This window comes from Asterias amurensis, chromosome 10, assembly GCF_032118995.1.
Source record: "Asterias amurensis chromosome 10, ASM3211899v1".
Lineage (NCBI taxonomy): Eukaryota > Metazoa > Echinodermata > Asteroidea > Forcipulatida > Asteriidae > Asterias > Asterias amurensis.
In genome coordinates this window covers 5,565,741-5,583,190 of record NC_092657.1, presented here as the reverse complement: position 1 = coordinate 5,583,190, position 17,450 = coordinate 5,565,741, and the positions used below count along the sequence as shown (strand labels likewise).

General features: G+C 38.7%; 2 protein-coding genes across 2 annotated transcripts in view; both read left to right on the top strand.

Annotated features, from left to right (window-relative positions):
• Window positions 1-8,377, top strand: part of LOC139942987 (uncharacterized) — a 59,913-nt gene extending 51,536 nt beyond the window's left edge. The window contains exons 11-20 of the mRNA XM_071939801.1: window positions 654-1,001; window positions 2,651-2,797; window positions 3,233-3,352; window positions 4,327-4,447; window positions 4,740-4,811; window positions 5,057-5,128; window positions 5,509-5,580; window positions 6,424-6,495; window positions 6,673-6,777; window positions 7,092-8,377. Coding sequence (XP_071795902.1) covers window positions 654-1,001; window positions 2,651-2,797; window positions 3,233-3,352; window positions 4,327-4,447; window positions 4,740-4,811; window positions 5,057-5,128; window positions 5,509-5,580; window positions 6,424-6,495; window positions 6,673-6,777; window positions 7,092-8,307 — 2,345 coding nt within the window. The 3' untranslated portion in view covers window positions 8,308-8,377. The remainder of the gene's footprint in view (window positions 1-653; window positions 1,002-2,650; window positions 2,798-3,232; window positions 3,353-4,326; window positions 4,448-4,739; window positions 4,812-5,056; window positions 5,129-5,508; window positions 5,581-6,423; window positions 6,496-6,672; window positions 6,778-7,091) is intronic.
• Window positions 8,378-14,415: 6,038 nt separating this feature from the next.
• Window positions 14,416-15,354, top strand: LOC139943442 (QRFP-like peptide receptor). The gene has a single exon (XM_071940252.1). It carries the CDS (start codon window positions 14,416-14,418, stop codon window positions 15,352-15,354), a length of 939 nt encoding a protein of 312 aa, XP_071796353.1.
• The last annotated feature ends 2,096 nt before the right edge of the window (window positions 15,355-17,450 follow it).

The following is a 17,450-nucleotide window of genomic DNA, read 5'->3' as shown; positions in this document are numbered from 1 at the left end:
GTGGATTGTTACCGCCCCTACCATCGACGTCACGTCGGGAATGCAAACATATCGTCGGCAAAAAGAGTTTGGTCCCTAACTACACACACCTAGGTACCAGGCCACACAGTGCACACGTCTCTATATGCACACAGCCAGGGGGCCCGACGGCTCGGGTTACCGACATGACGTCACGTTTATACAAACGTTTAATCTCTTGAAAACCATTTCTAAAATACTTGCGCATTTAATAAAAAATAATAAAAAATATTTCAGGTTTAAAAAGTCATGTTTAATCGTTTAAATGAATAAAAAAAAACTGCAGCCGCCCTTTAAGACTCATTTATACAGAAATACTTTTTCTTTTAATTTCACTGTTCATTGGGATATCTTTAGTTTTGACTTTTTTGTCGCATTTTCCGTATGCGCTTTTTAACCTTAGGAGAAAGGCGCCGCATATAAATGCTGGTTTGTACATGTATGTATCTATGTATAATATAAAAATTATGTCAGACCTAACCATGTACTCTTAATTGTGATCGCTTACATAAGTATGTATTTCCCCCATCAAACTCCCCCAAAACATCAACAAACCTTAGGGAGAACAAATCTGACTGTTTAACTTGAACTAGATGATTCTTTGATTTTTTTTTATTGAATCCTAATTTTGTCAGATATCTGTGGTCAGACCTTTATCCAACTCATTACCGATCAGCCGCATACGCTGTATTCACCACTCTATCACCACGGCACCTACCCTTTCAAGACATCATGTCTATGGGTCGTCACCACCATCCGGAAACAGAACATCATTCTAGCCGTTAAAGATTTCCATCTAGAGCAAAGCTACGACGACCTCCGCATAGGGGTCGGTAACGACAGCAACTACGGTCTTGTAAAGAGATTAACCGGTACGACTAAGATAGCATCTATTGTGTTTAGGAGCAATACCATCTGGATGGAGATGTCGACGGACGATAGTGTGTCTGACATAGGATTTGAACTCGTCCTAAGTTCAGTGGGTGAGCAGACTAGTTTTGACGTGTAGGGGTATAATGCAGCCGATTTTACGAAACGCTAGCATTAATCCTTTCTCGAGTTATGACGACCTAAACTAAGGCTGGGTTCAAATCCTAAGATTATCCTTAAGTTATGAAGAAGTTTGGTGAAATCGACGGCTGGACACATTTTGTTATAGGGGACGTTCGGGATGCTTGGTGGCAGTAGACTTACCAGGTAAAATCCATTGTCATCGGCATGTGCCCATGCTCTGAACTAAGTCAACAATGGAAATTTACTTAATAATAATAATAATAATAATAATAATAATAATAATAATAATAATAATAATAATAATAATAATAATAATAATAATAATAATAATAATAATAATAATAATAATAATAATAATAATAATAATAATAATAATAATAATAATAATAATAATAATAATAATAATAATAATAATAATAATAATAATAATAATAATAATAATAATAATAATAATAATAATAATAATAATAATAATAATAATAATAATAATAATAATAATAATAATAATAATAATAATAATAATAATAATAATAATAATAATAATAATAATAATAATAATAATAATAATAATAATAATATTAATAATAATAATAATAATAATAATAATAATAATAATAATAATAATAATAATAATAATAATAATAATAATAATAATAATAATAATAATAATAATAATAATAATAATAATAATAATAATAATAATAATAATAATAATAATAATAATAATAATAATAATAATAATAATAATAATAATAATAATAATAATAATAATAATAATAATAATAATAATAATAATAATAATAATAATAATAATAATAATAAAACAGTATTTTTATAGCGCAATATGAATTGGCATTCCTCAAAGCGCTTAATAGCAAAATGAAAAGCATTACAAGAAAACGAAAACTAATATTTTCCCCAATTAAAGCCCAAACTTGGTAAGTCTGCTGCAATAAAGCGTTTCAAAGTCTCCCATTTTCAAGGACCATTATTCTCATATTTTTATCCCATCTGTAAACCCTTGCCCATGATCAACCGTGATATCGGCGATATTTCAAAAATACGACCACCGTTTGAGACAATCGGGCGGTTCCAAAAACCAAAGGTGTACTTTGCCAATAATCATTGGCTATGATCAACCAGTGATACGTGTGTCTAAAAATAAAAAAATCAGCAAATGTCTTTGTACCCACGAAGTTGTCTTTCAAAAAATTACAGAATATTGCAAAATGGCCGACTGCATTATAGTTCACGACGTACAAGGACAACCATGCAATTTCGAGGCATCTTTGTGTGGATCGTTATATTCTACTTTTAAAACATCTTTCCAACCATGCATTTTTTAACAGTTTGTTGTAAACGCTTTTTATAGACCTACTCGCCCGATCTAAGGCAACATGTCCCTAGTTACTGTGTTATGAACCCGTAATGTTTTACATATTTTTTTTTCTTATTAGTGAATAAAAAATATTCAATAACATCTATGTGTAGAATGTGTGTTTCCGATTTTATTTTTAGTACAAATTTGGGGTGAGAAGAGAAAGATTTGCTAAAGGGGCACTTGAACCAGTGATCTCAACTAAGTATTCATTATGTTCTAAAATGTCTTTTTCTCTAGCAAAAATGAACGGATCAGATTGTCATGGAACAGAAACACACTTGTTCAATTGCCCCCATCGACATGACACTACACTGTGTCTACATGACAACGCATACTGCGATGGCTTCGTCGACTGCGGAGATAAAAGTGACGAGATCAAATGCGGTAAGAATACGGTATAGATTGGTGTACGAATTATGTTGAACCGGCTGTGAATATGATCTGCAGTGTGTCGTGGCTAAGCAGATGTCTTAAGCTCCTTTGTTTCTGACCAGTAGAGAGTGGGTTCGAGTCCAGGTGAAGAAACTTTAGCAAGATACCTAACCGTTATTGTTGCGTCCTTCGGGTGGGACGTAAAACTATAGGTTCTGTGTGTTGTGTAACGCACGTAAAAGAACACAGATAAGGATTTTGCCCAGGTATTCTTAGTTTGATTGGCTGCATATTGAGGCAAATCACATTATATACCATTAGAACATGCTATGTAAAGAAGGAAAAAAACATCCCAAACGTCAAAAAACAGCTCCATACCTTGCAGGAGCGCTACACATGTTTTCATTTTTTTTTGTACTATCTTTTGTACTATTTTTTTTTCGACAGAAAATCTCACCTGCGGGGACCTTTACCTATGCAAGGGAAAGTACAAGTGCCTGCTGTGGGAGTCGGTGTGTGACGGAACACCAGACTGTGAGCGGTTTAAGGATGACGAAACCAACTGCGGTAAGTAAACACAGATTCGCCGGTTGGAAAAAAAACATCATGCCTTATAAAATCACATGCTTGAACAGCGCCCTCACTGGTATTAAAAGACGATTATCGTTGTCTGAGAGTCGTGCATTGTGCACACAAGCGAGCCCGTTTTCACTAACGGACTCCTTGCATTTGCCGCAGTCCCAGGAATTCCGTCCGCCGGACATTCTGTCTCCATTGGGAAATTCACAAAGGCTAGAGGAGGAGGATTCAACAGAGGGCGCTGTCAGAATAAGTTGTACGAAGTTCGCCATATTGGGGGGGGGGGGGTGCAGATTCTCCTGCCACACCGCCATGGCTTGGGTTAAACAAGAGATCTGCGCATACGACTGCATCTGACGTCAAATTTTCAAACAGCGCCTTTACTGAGGCAAAATATTGAGGGACCTCAATTGACGATACACCTTTATCATGGTGCAGCCATCTTGACTTTCCTCCACTGATATCAATGTAACCAAACCGAGGCTGGAAGAACAAAATAGTCTGGTCCTATTTGCAAAATGATTGATAGAATACGTTATTGTTATTTGCTATGAGGAACTTTACCAAGATGGAGGAATCAGGAAAAATGTATAATTATTATATCTGCCCTTGGTTCGTAAAACGTGTGTGTGACTGTCATACCCTACAAGTAGAAGTGATGTCCATCAAAATGCAAGGGACTATAACAACGGAAACCTTATAACGATATTTAGTTTCCAGGTTAGAATCGACCTGTATCCGATCCCCTGGAGCCTGACCCTTATTCGGGACAGAATTGGTCGTAAAACTACCCAGAAATTTGACAAAATTTACACCGAAATAAAATCCAAACTAAGAACTACTTTCTTGTGCCGTCTTACCCAGAAATGAGTCAACGTACCTTGAAACCAGGATAGTTTTGAGCCATAATTGTTATGTTTTGTAGATTGGTTATAAATCTTGTTATTACAACTTTAATACAGATGTCCGCGGCTGTCCTCCAGATTGTAACTGCTCCCTCGTCGACAATGATCTCCACGTCACTTGCCAGAACGGATGGTCGCCCTCAACGATCGGGCAACTTGTTAAAAGAACGTCTGCACTGTGAGTATATTGTGAGACTTTGGTATGCTACGTGGCAGCTTACTTGCCAGATTACATTGGAATGTTAACGTTGTTCTGAGCTTGCGAATTTTGGTATTTACAATGCGTCATTCATCAGCCATCTTTGACGTCTGTTTACATGCGGCGCAAGATGGCCAATGAACAATTTCCCTTTGACCTCTTTATTTGCGAGGGCGCCCTTCCAAACTGACGTCAGTTTGTTTTAATGAATACATTTTGAATGAAATTCCTGTTTAAGTTCTTGATCGTTTAATGTTTGCCAACATTTCAGTGATTTAGGTGGAGGTAACGTCACGGTGCTGACAGGTGGAATGTTCAAGAGACTTGTGTTACTGCGCACGCTGTAAGTATTCCTTCAACATGTAAATATTTACCCTTTTTCACATGTCAGCAGAGGGAGCCATATTTCTTGCAATGTTTTATATTATCGACAGCTCTCCTTTGCTTGTTAAGAAGAAAGTTCATATGCTAAATATTTTTTTGAGTATTTACCATTAGTGTCCAGTGGCTTTTATCACAGGTTTTCTTGTATGTACTTCCCGTATACCTCTGAACTGTGTTTTTGTGCCTTTTAACACTTCATCACAGATCTTTGAGAAACAACGGTATAATGCGGATGGAACTGAATGCCTTTGAGGGTCTAAATGATCTCACTTCTTTGTAAGTTAATTTCTTCCTTATTGTTTCAACAATTATTTCATTTAGATCCAATAATATTAGTAACAGGCTCGATTAAACATGTTGTGTTTCCCCGAAAGCCTGCTCAAAATAAAAGATGACAAACACTTAAAAGCTAGTTATGGTTATCAATCAATACCAGCCGTCCATTTCGCAAAACTCTTCCTAACTTAGGATTAATCTTATGACTTAGGACGAGTCCCAACCCTGCACTGTAGCATGTAGACCTTAAGATTAATCCTAAGTTAGGACGAGTTACTCGTCCTAATTCGAGATAAGACGAGGCCTAACTCTTCGTGAAATCGACGGCTGGGTTGTTATGTCTAGTATAAGTAAACCCTTTATTTTGAATATCCGCACAGGGACATATCTGAAAATAACATTGGCGAGTTGTTAGGCGGCGTCTTCAACGGGCTAACGATGCTAACTGAACTGTAAGCATTATTATGTTTTATAACATCACTTACAAATATTCTGCCTTTTCATTGGTTAAGAGCGCGTCACATGATATGTCTTAGTTTTACTAGAAACGGCGGTCGTGTGATAGTTCATCGTGGTAGTCCGACGACTATCACGCGGCGTGCAGTACCTATATTTCTTTTTACCCTATCCAAACACAATCAGTTTTGCATCTGTGTTTCTGAAACGCGCATAAGAACGTTAGGTGTACGAGGATAGTCTGATGGGTTGTTATTAAACAATTACTGACTACTTTAACTCGTGCTATGGTTAAAACTCCGATTCCCTCGGTGATCCTCGGACCGTTTCATTTTTCCTTAGCGCGCTCCGGGGATCACCTCGGGAGTCGTAGTTTTAACCATAGCACTCGAAGCAGTCATTGTTTGTATAATATCCTTCATACGTTCATGTTAATAAAGCCGACACAAAGATGATCTGAATTTTGATGGCAGAAACGCAAGATTTTGTTTCTACATTTGTCCCAGTTTTTTTTATCTGGGATGGGGCTATTTCCTACAACAAATTTTGTCCAGCCCTCAACCACCAGACACGTACGATGAATTCGATCGGGTATGCTGTCAGGTTGGCATGGTTTTAATTTCCAAGCCCTTTACCTCTAATAGGACTTGGGTTCAAACCCCACCATGAGCATAATGTGGGTTTACGGTTTCTAGTCCCTGCCTGTCTGAGAAAGTTTTCCTTTTTTTTTCTTTCTCTTTTACATCTGAAACTCAGACATTCTTTCATGTGTATTACAGCTACTATTTTGTATGGTGAGCAAGTTTAATACCAGCTTTTAAATGTTCCTTTTATTTCAGAGGCATACGGCATGTTCCCATCCGGCACATTAGATCTGGTGCCTTTACGGGATTGTCACGTCTCGAAAGACTGTAAGTTTAACAAATTATTACATTTGTTACATTTGGGCGTAAGTATCCATTTGCACCCCCCCCCCCATTTGTTGTGGGTTTTTTTTTGTGGTTGGAAAATTACCTTTCATGAAGTAAGACATATTTAATACATTCACAACAATGTACCAATGTACATTAGGCTATTTATTCCCACAGAGTGTTGATGCGAAGTGATGGCACCCAGAACCCAACAAACTACGACGAGCCGGCGGCTAAGATTGAAACAGGGGCTCTAGCTGATCTGAAGTCACTTCAAGTAGTGTAAGTATCCTGCTTGATAGTTTGGCACCTCAGGTACACCCAAATAAAAAATAGATCTCGGAAAACTGCAAATGATTTTCATCCACACAGTTCACGGAAGAAGACTGAACAATATTGTCCTTTAGACACAAACTAAAATTGCTTCTCTCCACCTGGGGGTAAATGGGTATCCATGAGTACCAGGGAGCTGAGGTGGTTTAAGGGGTGAAGGTGTGTAAAGCGCTATATAAAAACCGAGCATAACTAATATTAATAGTATTAAAACACTATCATTGATTATCATGAACTATCAATTTAGTTATTTTGGCACTCAGGTATGTTGACGACCACCGTCTGTGTTGCGACTTTGAATCGGTTTTAAACCACAGCAACAACTGCGTAAACATACAGCTCCAGTCTCCGCTCTTCAACTGCGGCAGGCTCATGCGAAATCTCATCCTGCAGATATTCATGTGGATCCTCGGCTTTAGCGCCCTCATCGGCAATGCAGTGGTCATCGCCTGGCGAATCAGAGAGGACAGTGGAAAGGGCAGCAAATACGTGCATTCCTTCCTCGTTTTGAACCTTGCCATGTCCGACTTCCTAATGGGAGTTTACATGATCATTATTGCGTCGGTTGATGCGATAAAGAAAGAGCAGTACTATCTTGAGGCTACGCAGTGGAGGAACAGCGCCCTCTGTAAGGCAGCTGGGGTCATCTCAGTTTTGTCGTCAGAGGCGTCGGTGTTCTTCATCACTTTGATCAGTCTCGATCGGTATATGTGTATCGTTCATCCTTTCAGTCGCATCCGGCTGCGTGAGAAATCAGTGTGGCTATCCGCTCTTGGGATTTGGTCTTGCACCCTGATATTGAGCCTCATGCCTACCATCTACAGCACCAGCGACTCGCACATCTACGGTTTATCTGATGTCTGCATAGGGCTACCTTTGCTGACCAGACCCGAGAGCTACACATTCAAACAAGGGGGATTCGTTGATGCCTTGAGCAACAACACCTACTTGATACCTGTACCTCAGGGGAGCAAGCCGAGCTGGTCCTACTCTATTGTTCTCTTCCTCGGTGTCAACCTCCTGTGTTTCCTCGCTGTCACCCTCTGCTACGTCGCCATCTTCGCCAAGGTCAAGAGGTCAGTCCGAAGGGTGAAACGCTCCCACAAGGAGAATGAGATCAAACTGGCGTCCAAGATGGCCTTCATCGTGGGCTCGGACTTTCTCTGCTGGATGCCGGTCATAGTGCTTGGTATCCTATCACAGACCAGTGTGATTAAGATCGAGCCAGATGTATACGCCTGGCTCGTGGTATTCGTCCTACCTATAAACTCCTCACTCAACCCGTATCTCTACACTATAGTCACGGTGGTGAGTCGTCGGAACCAGTCCGTCCAGTCCACTGTGAAGTTACCGAAGAAAATGAAGACGGACCCGGCTCAGAAAGTTCCGGATAACTTACCGGACGAGGACGACCAAGGGTGTTGGACAACAGCGTCATCAAGGAGCATGAACATGCAGAATTTGACAAATAAAATTTAATTTTAACGGAAAACTAAAGACTTGTAAATTCCACGACATGATCATCTAATTAAAAAGATTGACAGTCCATCTGCTCTGAACTATAAAGTAATTATTGTCAATTTCATTTTAATGTTTAAAGGGTCGTAAACCTAGTTGTAATTATGGTTGAGGTTGTAAATATTCCAACAATAAAAGAAAAAACATGTTTTACTGAATCGATGTTTGTGGATGATTTATCCATTTTTGTTAAAGAATAACATAATTCACTCACAGACAAAAATGTTTTAGTGCGTATGAAGTGTCTTTAAACGCCAGCAGCCCACGAAAAATTTATTGTGATGTCACATAATTGTTAGGTATAAATCAAGTTCTTAGGGTGATTAAAACATTCGTTAGCAATTTCTGTAACCAATCAATCAATCAATCAATCAATCAATAAAACATTTTTTTCCACATTCACGTCACATGGAGGCATCATCCTAAAAGCCGAGGCTTGTGGCGGATGTGCCCATTACAAGATTACAGAACAAAACAGGAAAACAGCACTAAATAGACGAATAAATAAATACATACCACTACGGTAGATAACTACACAAAGGTTTAACCATGGTTAAACAATATAAATATAACTATGAAGCAGAACATGTATGTGAAGTAAACAAACACTAACCTCATTTAAATGCTGCTACGTAATAGGAGTAAAAATTCACAATGTGTGAGTGTGCCGCTAGTCCAGTTTGGATATTTTAATAAAGCCATGCCACTTGAAACTGGCAATGCTTATTTGATTGAACTAGCAAAAATTAAACGGGAATGAAAGTATTTTATAGCCGCTCCCCCAATCTTCCGAATTCTTGTTTCATGCATAAACCAGTATCAAAGTCATGACCGAAAATGTTTTTATTCCTAGCGGCTAAGTAAGTATTAATAAGTGACACGAATAAGCCACCTGCAAAAGTAATCTTGAACGGAAATTTCGTGACCTATTTCCAAAGAGCTTGTTATAAAGAAATGACCGATTACACGCTTTCACTGATTTAAACCTCCACTGCCGCGCTCCCAGTATTACGTAACAGTCCTGCATACAGTTCAACTCCTCCATTCATCAAACTAGCATCAAAGACAGGCGTTTAACAATCTAGTAGTGTGCATTTTAAGCCAGTTCACAGTGAAAACCAAAGATTATATAGCGCTCTATAATCTTTGGTGAAAACCCGATTAACATAGTGCCCCGGTAGGATTCGTACCGGGGTCCCGACCCCCAGAGGTGGAAGGCGAGACAAGACACCACTGCGCAAACCTGGTGGAGTAAGGTAGCTGGTTCCATCTTTTGCCGTGTTTATGAATTATTATTTCTGGAGGCATTAATTTTTGAGGTGATTGTAACATCATATGGGCGTCCATCTGGATCTGGAACTGGATATTATTCTCTACGCTGTAATTAGAGCCAAACGAGAAAATAAGACGATGAAGAAAACCACAGTGAGTTATGATAGGGAAAACCCAGGCAGTCACGCGCGACTGAGAACCCAATCCACATAGTGCCCCCGGTGGGATACGAACCGGGGTCCTAGAGGTGAAAGGCGAGGCAAGACATCACTTAACCAACCTGTCACTTGGAATATGTTCATCAATCAGGGCATCAATGTTTGTAGCTGTGTTTATGTATACTGATGTAGAGCTCATGGTAAGCAAATCAACCATTTTCTTCATTAGTTAATCAAGACCAAAATTCACAAAGCTGTTAAGCAGAAAATACTGCTTAAAAACACATCTGTAAGTACCAGACCCAGTGGGGCACCATTCACAATTGGTAAGCATTACTTTTCTATGCTTAGCACGAAATTTGTTGTGCTTACAGGCTATAATATTAAATTGCTATGGGCCCTGATTGTTATTGTTTTAATTAGGCATTTATATGTTGTGGTCAACCTAAATTGCATAACAAGTCAATATTCCCGGTGCATTAAAAGCTGTCTTGTAATGCATGTGATAGGTTGTTTAATTATGCATATGCAGGCATTTGTTAGACCCCTCCCCCGGGCAAAAGATTGAACAATCTGTTTCAAACAACAAATTATATAAATTAATAGCGTTTTGTTGAGAAAAACAATTGAAATGGCAAATTAGTTTTCTGTTTTGTTTTTAGGTTGAGGGAAGAGCAGGCACTATGAGTGCAGCGACCGTCTGTGTTTGATTTCCAACGTCTACTGTCCAACCTTACTGCTATTATGATCAGAGCAACGTAATGGTGACAAATGTAAGTAGATAATCTGCTCTCATTCTCATTATTTTACAACGTTTGTTAAAGACACTGGGCACTAATGGAATTGTCAAAGACGAGTCTTCTCACTTGCTGTATCTCAAAATATTCATAAAATAACAAACCTGTGACCATTCGAGCTCAATTGGTCGTCGAAGTTGCGAGATAACGATGTAAGGGAAAAAAAACACCCTTGTCACAGGAAGTTGTGTGCTTTTAGATAGTTGATTTCGAGACCTCAAATTCTAAATATGAGGTCTCGAAATCAAATTCGTAGAAAATTACTTTTTTTTCTCGAAATTTACGTCACTTCAGAGGGAGCTGTTTCTGTTATACTATCAACCTCTCCCCTTTACTAACCAAGTATAAAGGTAAGTAAGGTTTATACTAATAATTAGTTTGAGTAATTACCAATAGTGTCCACTGCCTTTAAGGTGGATCTTTAGCATTCCAAAGTTTAAAAAACTCATTCAGATGTTTTGACTGTTGTGGGATTAATGCAGTACAGATCCTGCACCTTTATTGAAATGGTGTCAAGTTGCTTTATCCCTCATATAAGTTGTTTAGTCTCGTTTAGATTAAGATTTGTGTCTTTTGGTGATGGAATTGTGCTACCCAGACACCATCAGTGATGGTGTCTGGGTAGCACAATTTCCTCCTACCGCGATTTGGATGTCCGCCAGAGGGATTCCAGACGATCAGGTTCGATTGCTATAGTCAGATGCTTCTTTAAATCCACTACACCTCCTTTTTTCATCTCAGCACAAGGCATCCTAAGATGACTTTGAGCTCCCTGCAGTACGCGAACGTCGAGCAGTCGGCGTCGGAGCACAGCGCGTAGACTTCGTTGAGCTCTGCCGTTGTCCAACCGGCTACATCCGTCAATTCTGCGAGTCGTGCGACGGCAAGTTCCGTCGTGATCCTCCCGGTGGTGGACCCTATTCTCGGTGTATACCGTGTGAGTGCAACGGACACGCTGACTACTGAAAAGAAAGCTCAGGTGAGTTTAATAGGCTATATATTTGTTACACATCATTTGCACAATTCAGAAGTGTCGAGGCCGAGCGACTAAGAGCACCGAATACAAACTCTGGTGTTCCTGAGAAGCTGGGTGTGGGTTCGAATAATCCAGTCGTGACACTTGTGTCCTTAAAGGCAGTGGATACTATTGGTAATTACTTAAAATAACAAGATTATTAGCGTAAAACCTTTCTTGGTGACGAGTAATGGGGAGAGGTTGATGGTATAAAACATTGTGAGAAACGGCTCCCTCTGAAGTTGTGTAGTTTTTGAGAAAGAAGTAGTTTCCATGAATTTGATTTTGAGACCTCAGATTTAGAACTTGAGGTCTCGAAATCAACCATAAAACGCACACAACTTCGTGTGACAAGGGTGTTTTTTTTGTTTCATTATTATCTCGCAAGTTCGATGACCGATTGAGCTCAAATTTTCACAGGTTTGTTATTTTATGCATTTGTTGAGATACACCAACTGTGAAGGCTAGTCTTTGACAATTACCATTGCTTCGTCATTCGGATGGGACGTAAGGCCGTTGGTCCCATGCGTTGTGTAACGCATAGTAAAATAACCCAGTGCACTTATCGCCCCGGTGTCCTTGGCTGTGGCTGCTGTATGCACCATAGCACCTTGTAAACCCTTATAATGTGAACATAATTGGGTCTCCGAATTAATCACTGCAATAACCGATCTTTCTGAACCTTTGAATATCTCAGCGCCTTGAGTAACTTGTTTGGTAGATACGTGCGCTATATAAGACTTCGATATTATAATTATTATGTGTCCAGTGCCTTGTAATGAAACGACAATTTAGGAAGTACCTCTTTCTAACCATGCTTATTAATGACATGCAAAGGTACAAACAAGCCTAATGATGATGAGTCTGTCGCAATCTATCAACTCATTTCTTTGTTATGACACTACCTGCTGGGGCCTTTCAAAATAATTGGTTTTGAAGTAGTCTTCCTGGTTGTGACGTTGACACTTGCTGGTTGTTACACCCAATGGTTGCTTGTTAGGGTAGTTGAATCTTTCAACGGTGAACTTGGTCCAGATTGGCTGAAATTTTCAACATCAGTGCTTTGTACTAGTAACAGTATGTTCAATGTATGGATTTACATCCTTCCGCAAAGTGGCAATGACAATTGTTTTAGAGAGATTTCCCTGTCGTAGCCGGTCAGTGGCACCAGTGGTTATCTAAATTAATGATAACACTGAGCAATAAATGTTAAATTTGCCTCGGGGATTAAACACTTTTTTTTTAGCCATACACCGGGAAGGGTCAGCACTGTATACTCAGTAGAGAGTCTTTACTCACATGCATCCCAACCGAATATATGACTGGGTTTTTTTTTCTTCACAGGACTCTGAATTGTTTTATTTATTTTTTATCGTAAACATGCCTTGAGTAACTTGTTTGGTAGATACGTGCGCTATATAAGACTTCGATATTATTATTATTATGTGTCCAGTGCCTTGTAATGAAACGACAACTTAGGAAGTACCTCTTTCTAACCATGCTTATTAATGACATGCAAAGGTACAAATAAGCCTAATGATGATGAGTCTGTCGCAATCTATCAACTCATTTCTTTGTTATGACACTACCTGCTGGGGCCTTTCAAAATAATTGGTTTTGAAGTAGTCTGTCTGTCTGTGAAATTGTGCTGCACTCATTATTTTTGGCAATGTTGAGTTAAATAGCCCATTATACATGTACTGTAGTTTGTAACTACATCGATGTCATAACGTACCTGGCAGCACTGAATACGCTGTGAAAATGCATCTCCCCGACCTGCTCAATTGCAGTTATGTTTTTGTCCTTTTTGCGAAGCTATTTTCATGTTTTTTTTTTTTTTTTTAATATGTAATGCATACATTATTTACAAGGAAAAAATGCTTCACGAACAGTACCAAAAACGTGTTCTCATAAAAAATTAGTAAAAAGACACCTTTTGAAAAACTGGCATTATAATCGATACTGTTGCAAACACATTATACTGACATACACTTCGCAAAATAGTTACAAAATGTGACCAACCGTTGACAAAGTATACGAAATAAGATATATTAATATTCTGATGTTTTATAGTTGAGAAATCCAATTCAATGAAACTTTGTGGGGAAAAAGTGGGGGTCAGCGAAGGGACTCTAAAGTGTAGATTTGTGACTAATGAAGAACTCGCCTTCGGCTAACCTAAACTTTCTCGTCAATTTGTGGATCACACTCATTCTTTTTCGTCAGCAATGACTCTAACTGAAACACTTGATTAATGATCTAAATGGTTTACGTCCACCTGATTACAAACATATCGTGGACGTGCTCATTAACGACTTGATGTAGTCTGTGTGTGTGGGTGTGTTCGTCTTGAGTACAATGTTGCTTAAAAGTGCTCTATTGAAATATGCTAATTACAAAGAATGGGTTCTGGCTGTTGCTTATGTTTATTCATGACTTTTTGATATGGTGTTAGCCAATGGACGTGTGCGGATTTCAGCAGATGAGTTTAGGATCTGGTTGCTAAACAAGAGTAGGAGCTTTGTATGATCACAACTCCTCTGCTACGTTCCCGTTTGGGTAGACTTTGTCTCTTTGAGAATAACATCAGTTAATTATGGAGAGCCGTGTAAATTTCCATTTTGTGCTCGTATGCGCCAAAGTATTCCTTTGATGGGAAAGTTCTCTCAAATTGTTTTGACAGTAACCACCAGAACAAGTGATTCGGGAGAGTTGTAGTGAGGGAAACAACTTTTTGTAGTAGAGACGACTTTGAAGGGTCGGGAAGGATTTCGAAGTATCTGGACAGTTGGTTTGATGGAAAAGACAGGACGTTCTATTGTGAATTATGAACTCTACAACCACATATTCCCCGGGTCTGTCTCCTGTCGTCATTGCCCTCCGTACTATTTTCTACGCCATCTTTGCACTGCTGATTTTATCTGGGAATATTCTATCAATCGCTGTGACACGTCGTGTGACCAACATAGCCGAAAGCACCAAGGTTCTAATGACATCAATGGCCGTATGTGACCTTATTATTGGTATAGCATCAGTACTCGTTGTAGTTGTATCTGCACTGGATAGATGGCCTTTTGGTGACGTTGCCTGCCAACTTGCTGCAACGCTTATGGAAGTTGTTTTCTCAATTTTGATACTTTCGCTTACCTATCTGAATATTGAACGGTATATAGCGGTCACCAGGCCATATCAATACCTAACATGGTGTACGAGACGTCGTGCGATAGCATTCGTATCTATTGGTTCGATTCTTTGCGCCCCATACGGACCGTTGGCACAGGTTTTATTCTCAATATCTGCCGAATATTATGAATCTTCGTTCTTTTGTTTTTATGGCAGCTCCTCGATTTGTTTCGATGTTCTTAACCTTCTCTGTTTCGACGTAATCCCAACAATATTGATGTCCGGTATTTACTATCACTTAATAAAAATCAGCCGCCATCATGAGCAGCGTCTGAATCAAAACGGCAACAACGGGGCGGACCATCACCACGGAAACAAAGCGCTTAAAACATTCCTGGTTGTGACGTTGACACTTGCTGGTTGTTACACCCCATGGTTGCTTGTTAGGGTAGTTGAATCTTTCAACGGTGAACTCGGCCCGGATTGGCTGAAATTTTCAACATCAGTGCTTTGTACTAGTAACAGTATATTCAATGTGTGGATTTACTGTCTGTTTAATCCATCCTTCCGCAAAGTGGCAATAACAATTGTTTTAGAGAGATTTCCCTGTCGTAGCCGGTCAGTGGCACCAGTGGTTATCTAAATTAATGATAACACTGAGCAATAGATAACAATAAATGTTAAATTTGCCTCGGGGATTAAACACTTTTTTTTTACCCATACACCGGGAAGGGTCAGCACTGTATACTCAGTAGACAGTCTATACTCACATGCATCCCAACCGAATATATGACTGGGTTTTTTTTTCTTCACAGGACTCTGAATTGTTTTATTTATTTTTTATCGTAAACATGTTGCTACCATCTTTGTTAAACAGAACTGGACTTTTCTACTAGTCTTAAAGAGTTCTGGGGACGAGAATTGATTAAACTGTATTTGCTTTCCTTTTTCTTATGATTGGTGTATACATTGGTGTCACTTTTGTTAAAATACCCGACTGCCTGTCAAACATGCCACACCGCCAACGCAATCACTGCGTCATCGATGCGCCAAACTGCATTGAAGAAACACGTTGCCTTGGATATGACTAGTTGGTCTATATGAAAAGCGTTTGAAACGGTTTGTTATGAAATGCATATGGTTAGAAAGATGTTTTAAAAGTAGAACATAATGATCCACACAAGTATCACTCAAAATTGCACGGTTTTTATTTTACGTCGCGAATTAACACGGTCACCCATTTATGGGAGTCAATTTATTGACACCCATTAATGGCCGACCGTGTGTGTCGACGAGGTAAAACAAAAATCACGCAATTTCGAGGCATATTTGTGTAGAACATTGTATTCTACTTTTACAACATCTTTCTAACCATATACCGATTTTACAACAAACGGTAACAGAACGCTTTTCAAAGACCGACTCGACCGATCCAAGGCGACGTGTTCCTTTAAATACGCCTCTCTTAATATTTATGCATGAGTTCGTCACAATTCGAACCCAAAACGAGACCTCAGGCGCAGCCACTGCAAGTGGGGTTGCTGACGTGGTAGTTAAGTCGCAGATGTATATACATATTGGACGTACGCGCCCGTAGGAAAAATTGATGCGTTATCTTAGATCCGGGTAGGCCCTACACAGCGTCTTCCTAGGCATTAGTGCGAAATGCACGTCAAATGCATTTCACGTTGATGATTGCGTCCTAATAAAGTATGACAATCATTCATTTAGACCTAGCTGCGAAACTGGTTAAACTTTTACAATTAAGACTAAAAAACAACAAGTAATTGAGGTGCACAGTGTTTTATTTATTATAGGATACCTTTACACCGTTTATACTTGGTAATTTTGATCTTGTAGTTTTAATATACTGTTATATGCCCTTTGAGTTCATTTTTATACAAACTGTTAATCGTGTATAGCACTTAACAATAATAAGAAATAATAACCTTATTTTTATAGCTTTTTTATTAACAAACTCGATACAAAGCCCTTACACCATTTACTTGCACAATATTATACGCTTAAATGCACGTGTGTAAACGTACACTTGTATTGACTCCTAATTAGTCACAAGAAGTTCACGTGTGACAAAATTACGATATAATATGATATGTTGATTTGAATAACAATTACCCTGTAACTTTATAAAGACACTTGTTTTTTGAGATTATACTAGTACTTTGAAGAAAACCTAGTTTTTGGACGATCGGGCACGGACACTCGCAAGACCGTCTTACTTTGTTTTGTTTTTTTCAGATTTTAGAACGTGATATTAACATCAAATGCTATTATAGACATTAAACATTAAACACAGCTTAACATGTACATAAAAGAAGCATGATTTTCACCAGCCATAGCAAAAGTTGTTCAATTAATTGTTATTAAACTTCTGAAACCACACACTATATTTTGTGTGTGTGTGTTTTTAGTTTAAAGAGTGTTAACCTAAAGGCAGCTAACCCTGCTGGTTATACTCAAAATAAATGTAGGCATAAAAACTCAGTTGGTAACCAGCATTCGAGAGCTGTAGGTAGTATAAAACATTGTGAGAATAGGCTCTCTATCAAGTAACGTAGTTTTTGAGAAAGTAATTTCCCAAGAAACAAAAGTGTCGATTTCGTGTGAGGTCTCGAAATCCAGCATTTAAAAGCACACAACTTCGTGTGACAAGGGAGTTTTTTCTTCCATTATTATCTTGCAACTTCGACGACCAACTGAGCTCAAATTTTTACAGGT

What these genes read in the sequence shown, in the direction of transcription:
- LOC139943442 (XM_071940252.1), top strand. Translation starts at nt 14,416, where the DNA reads ATGAACTCTACAACCACATATTCCCCGGGTCTGTCTCCTGTCGTCATT.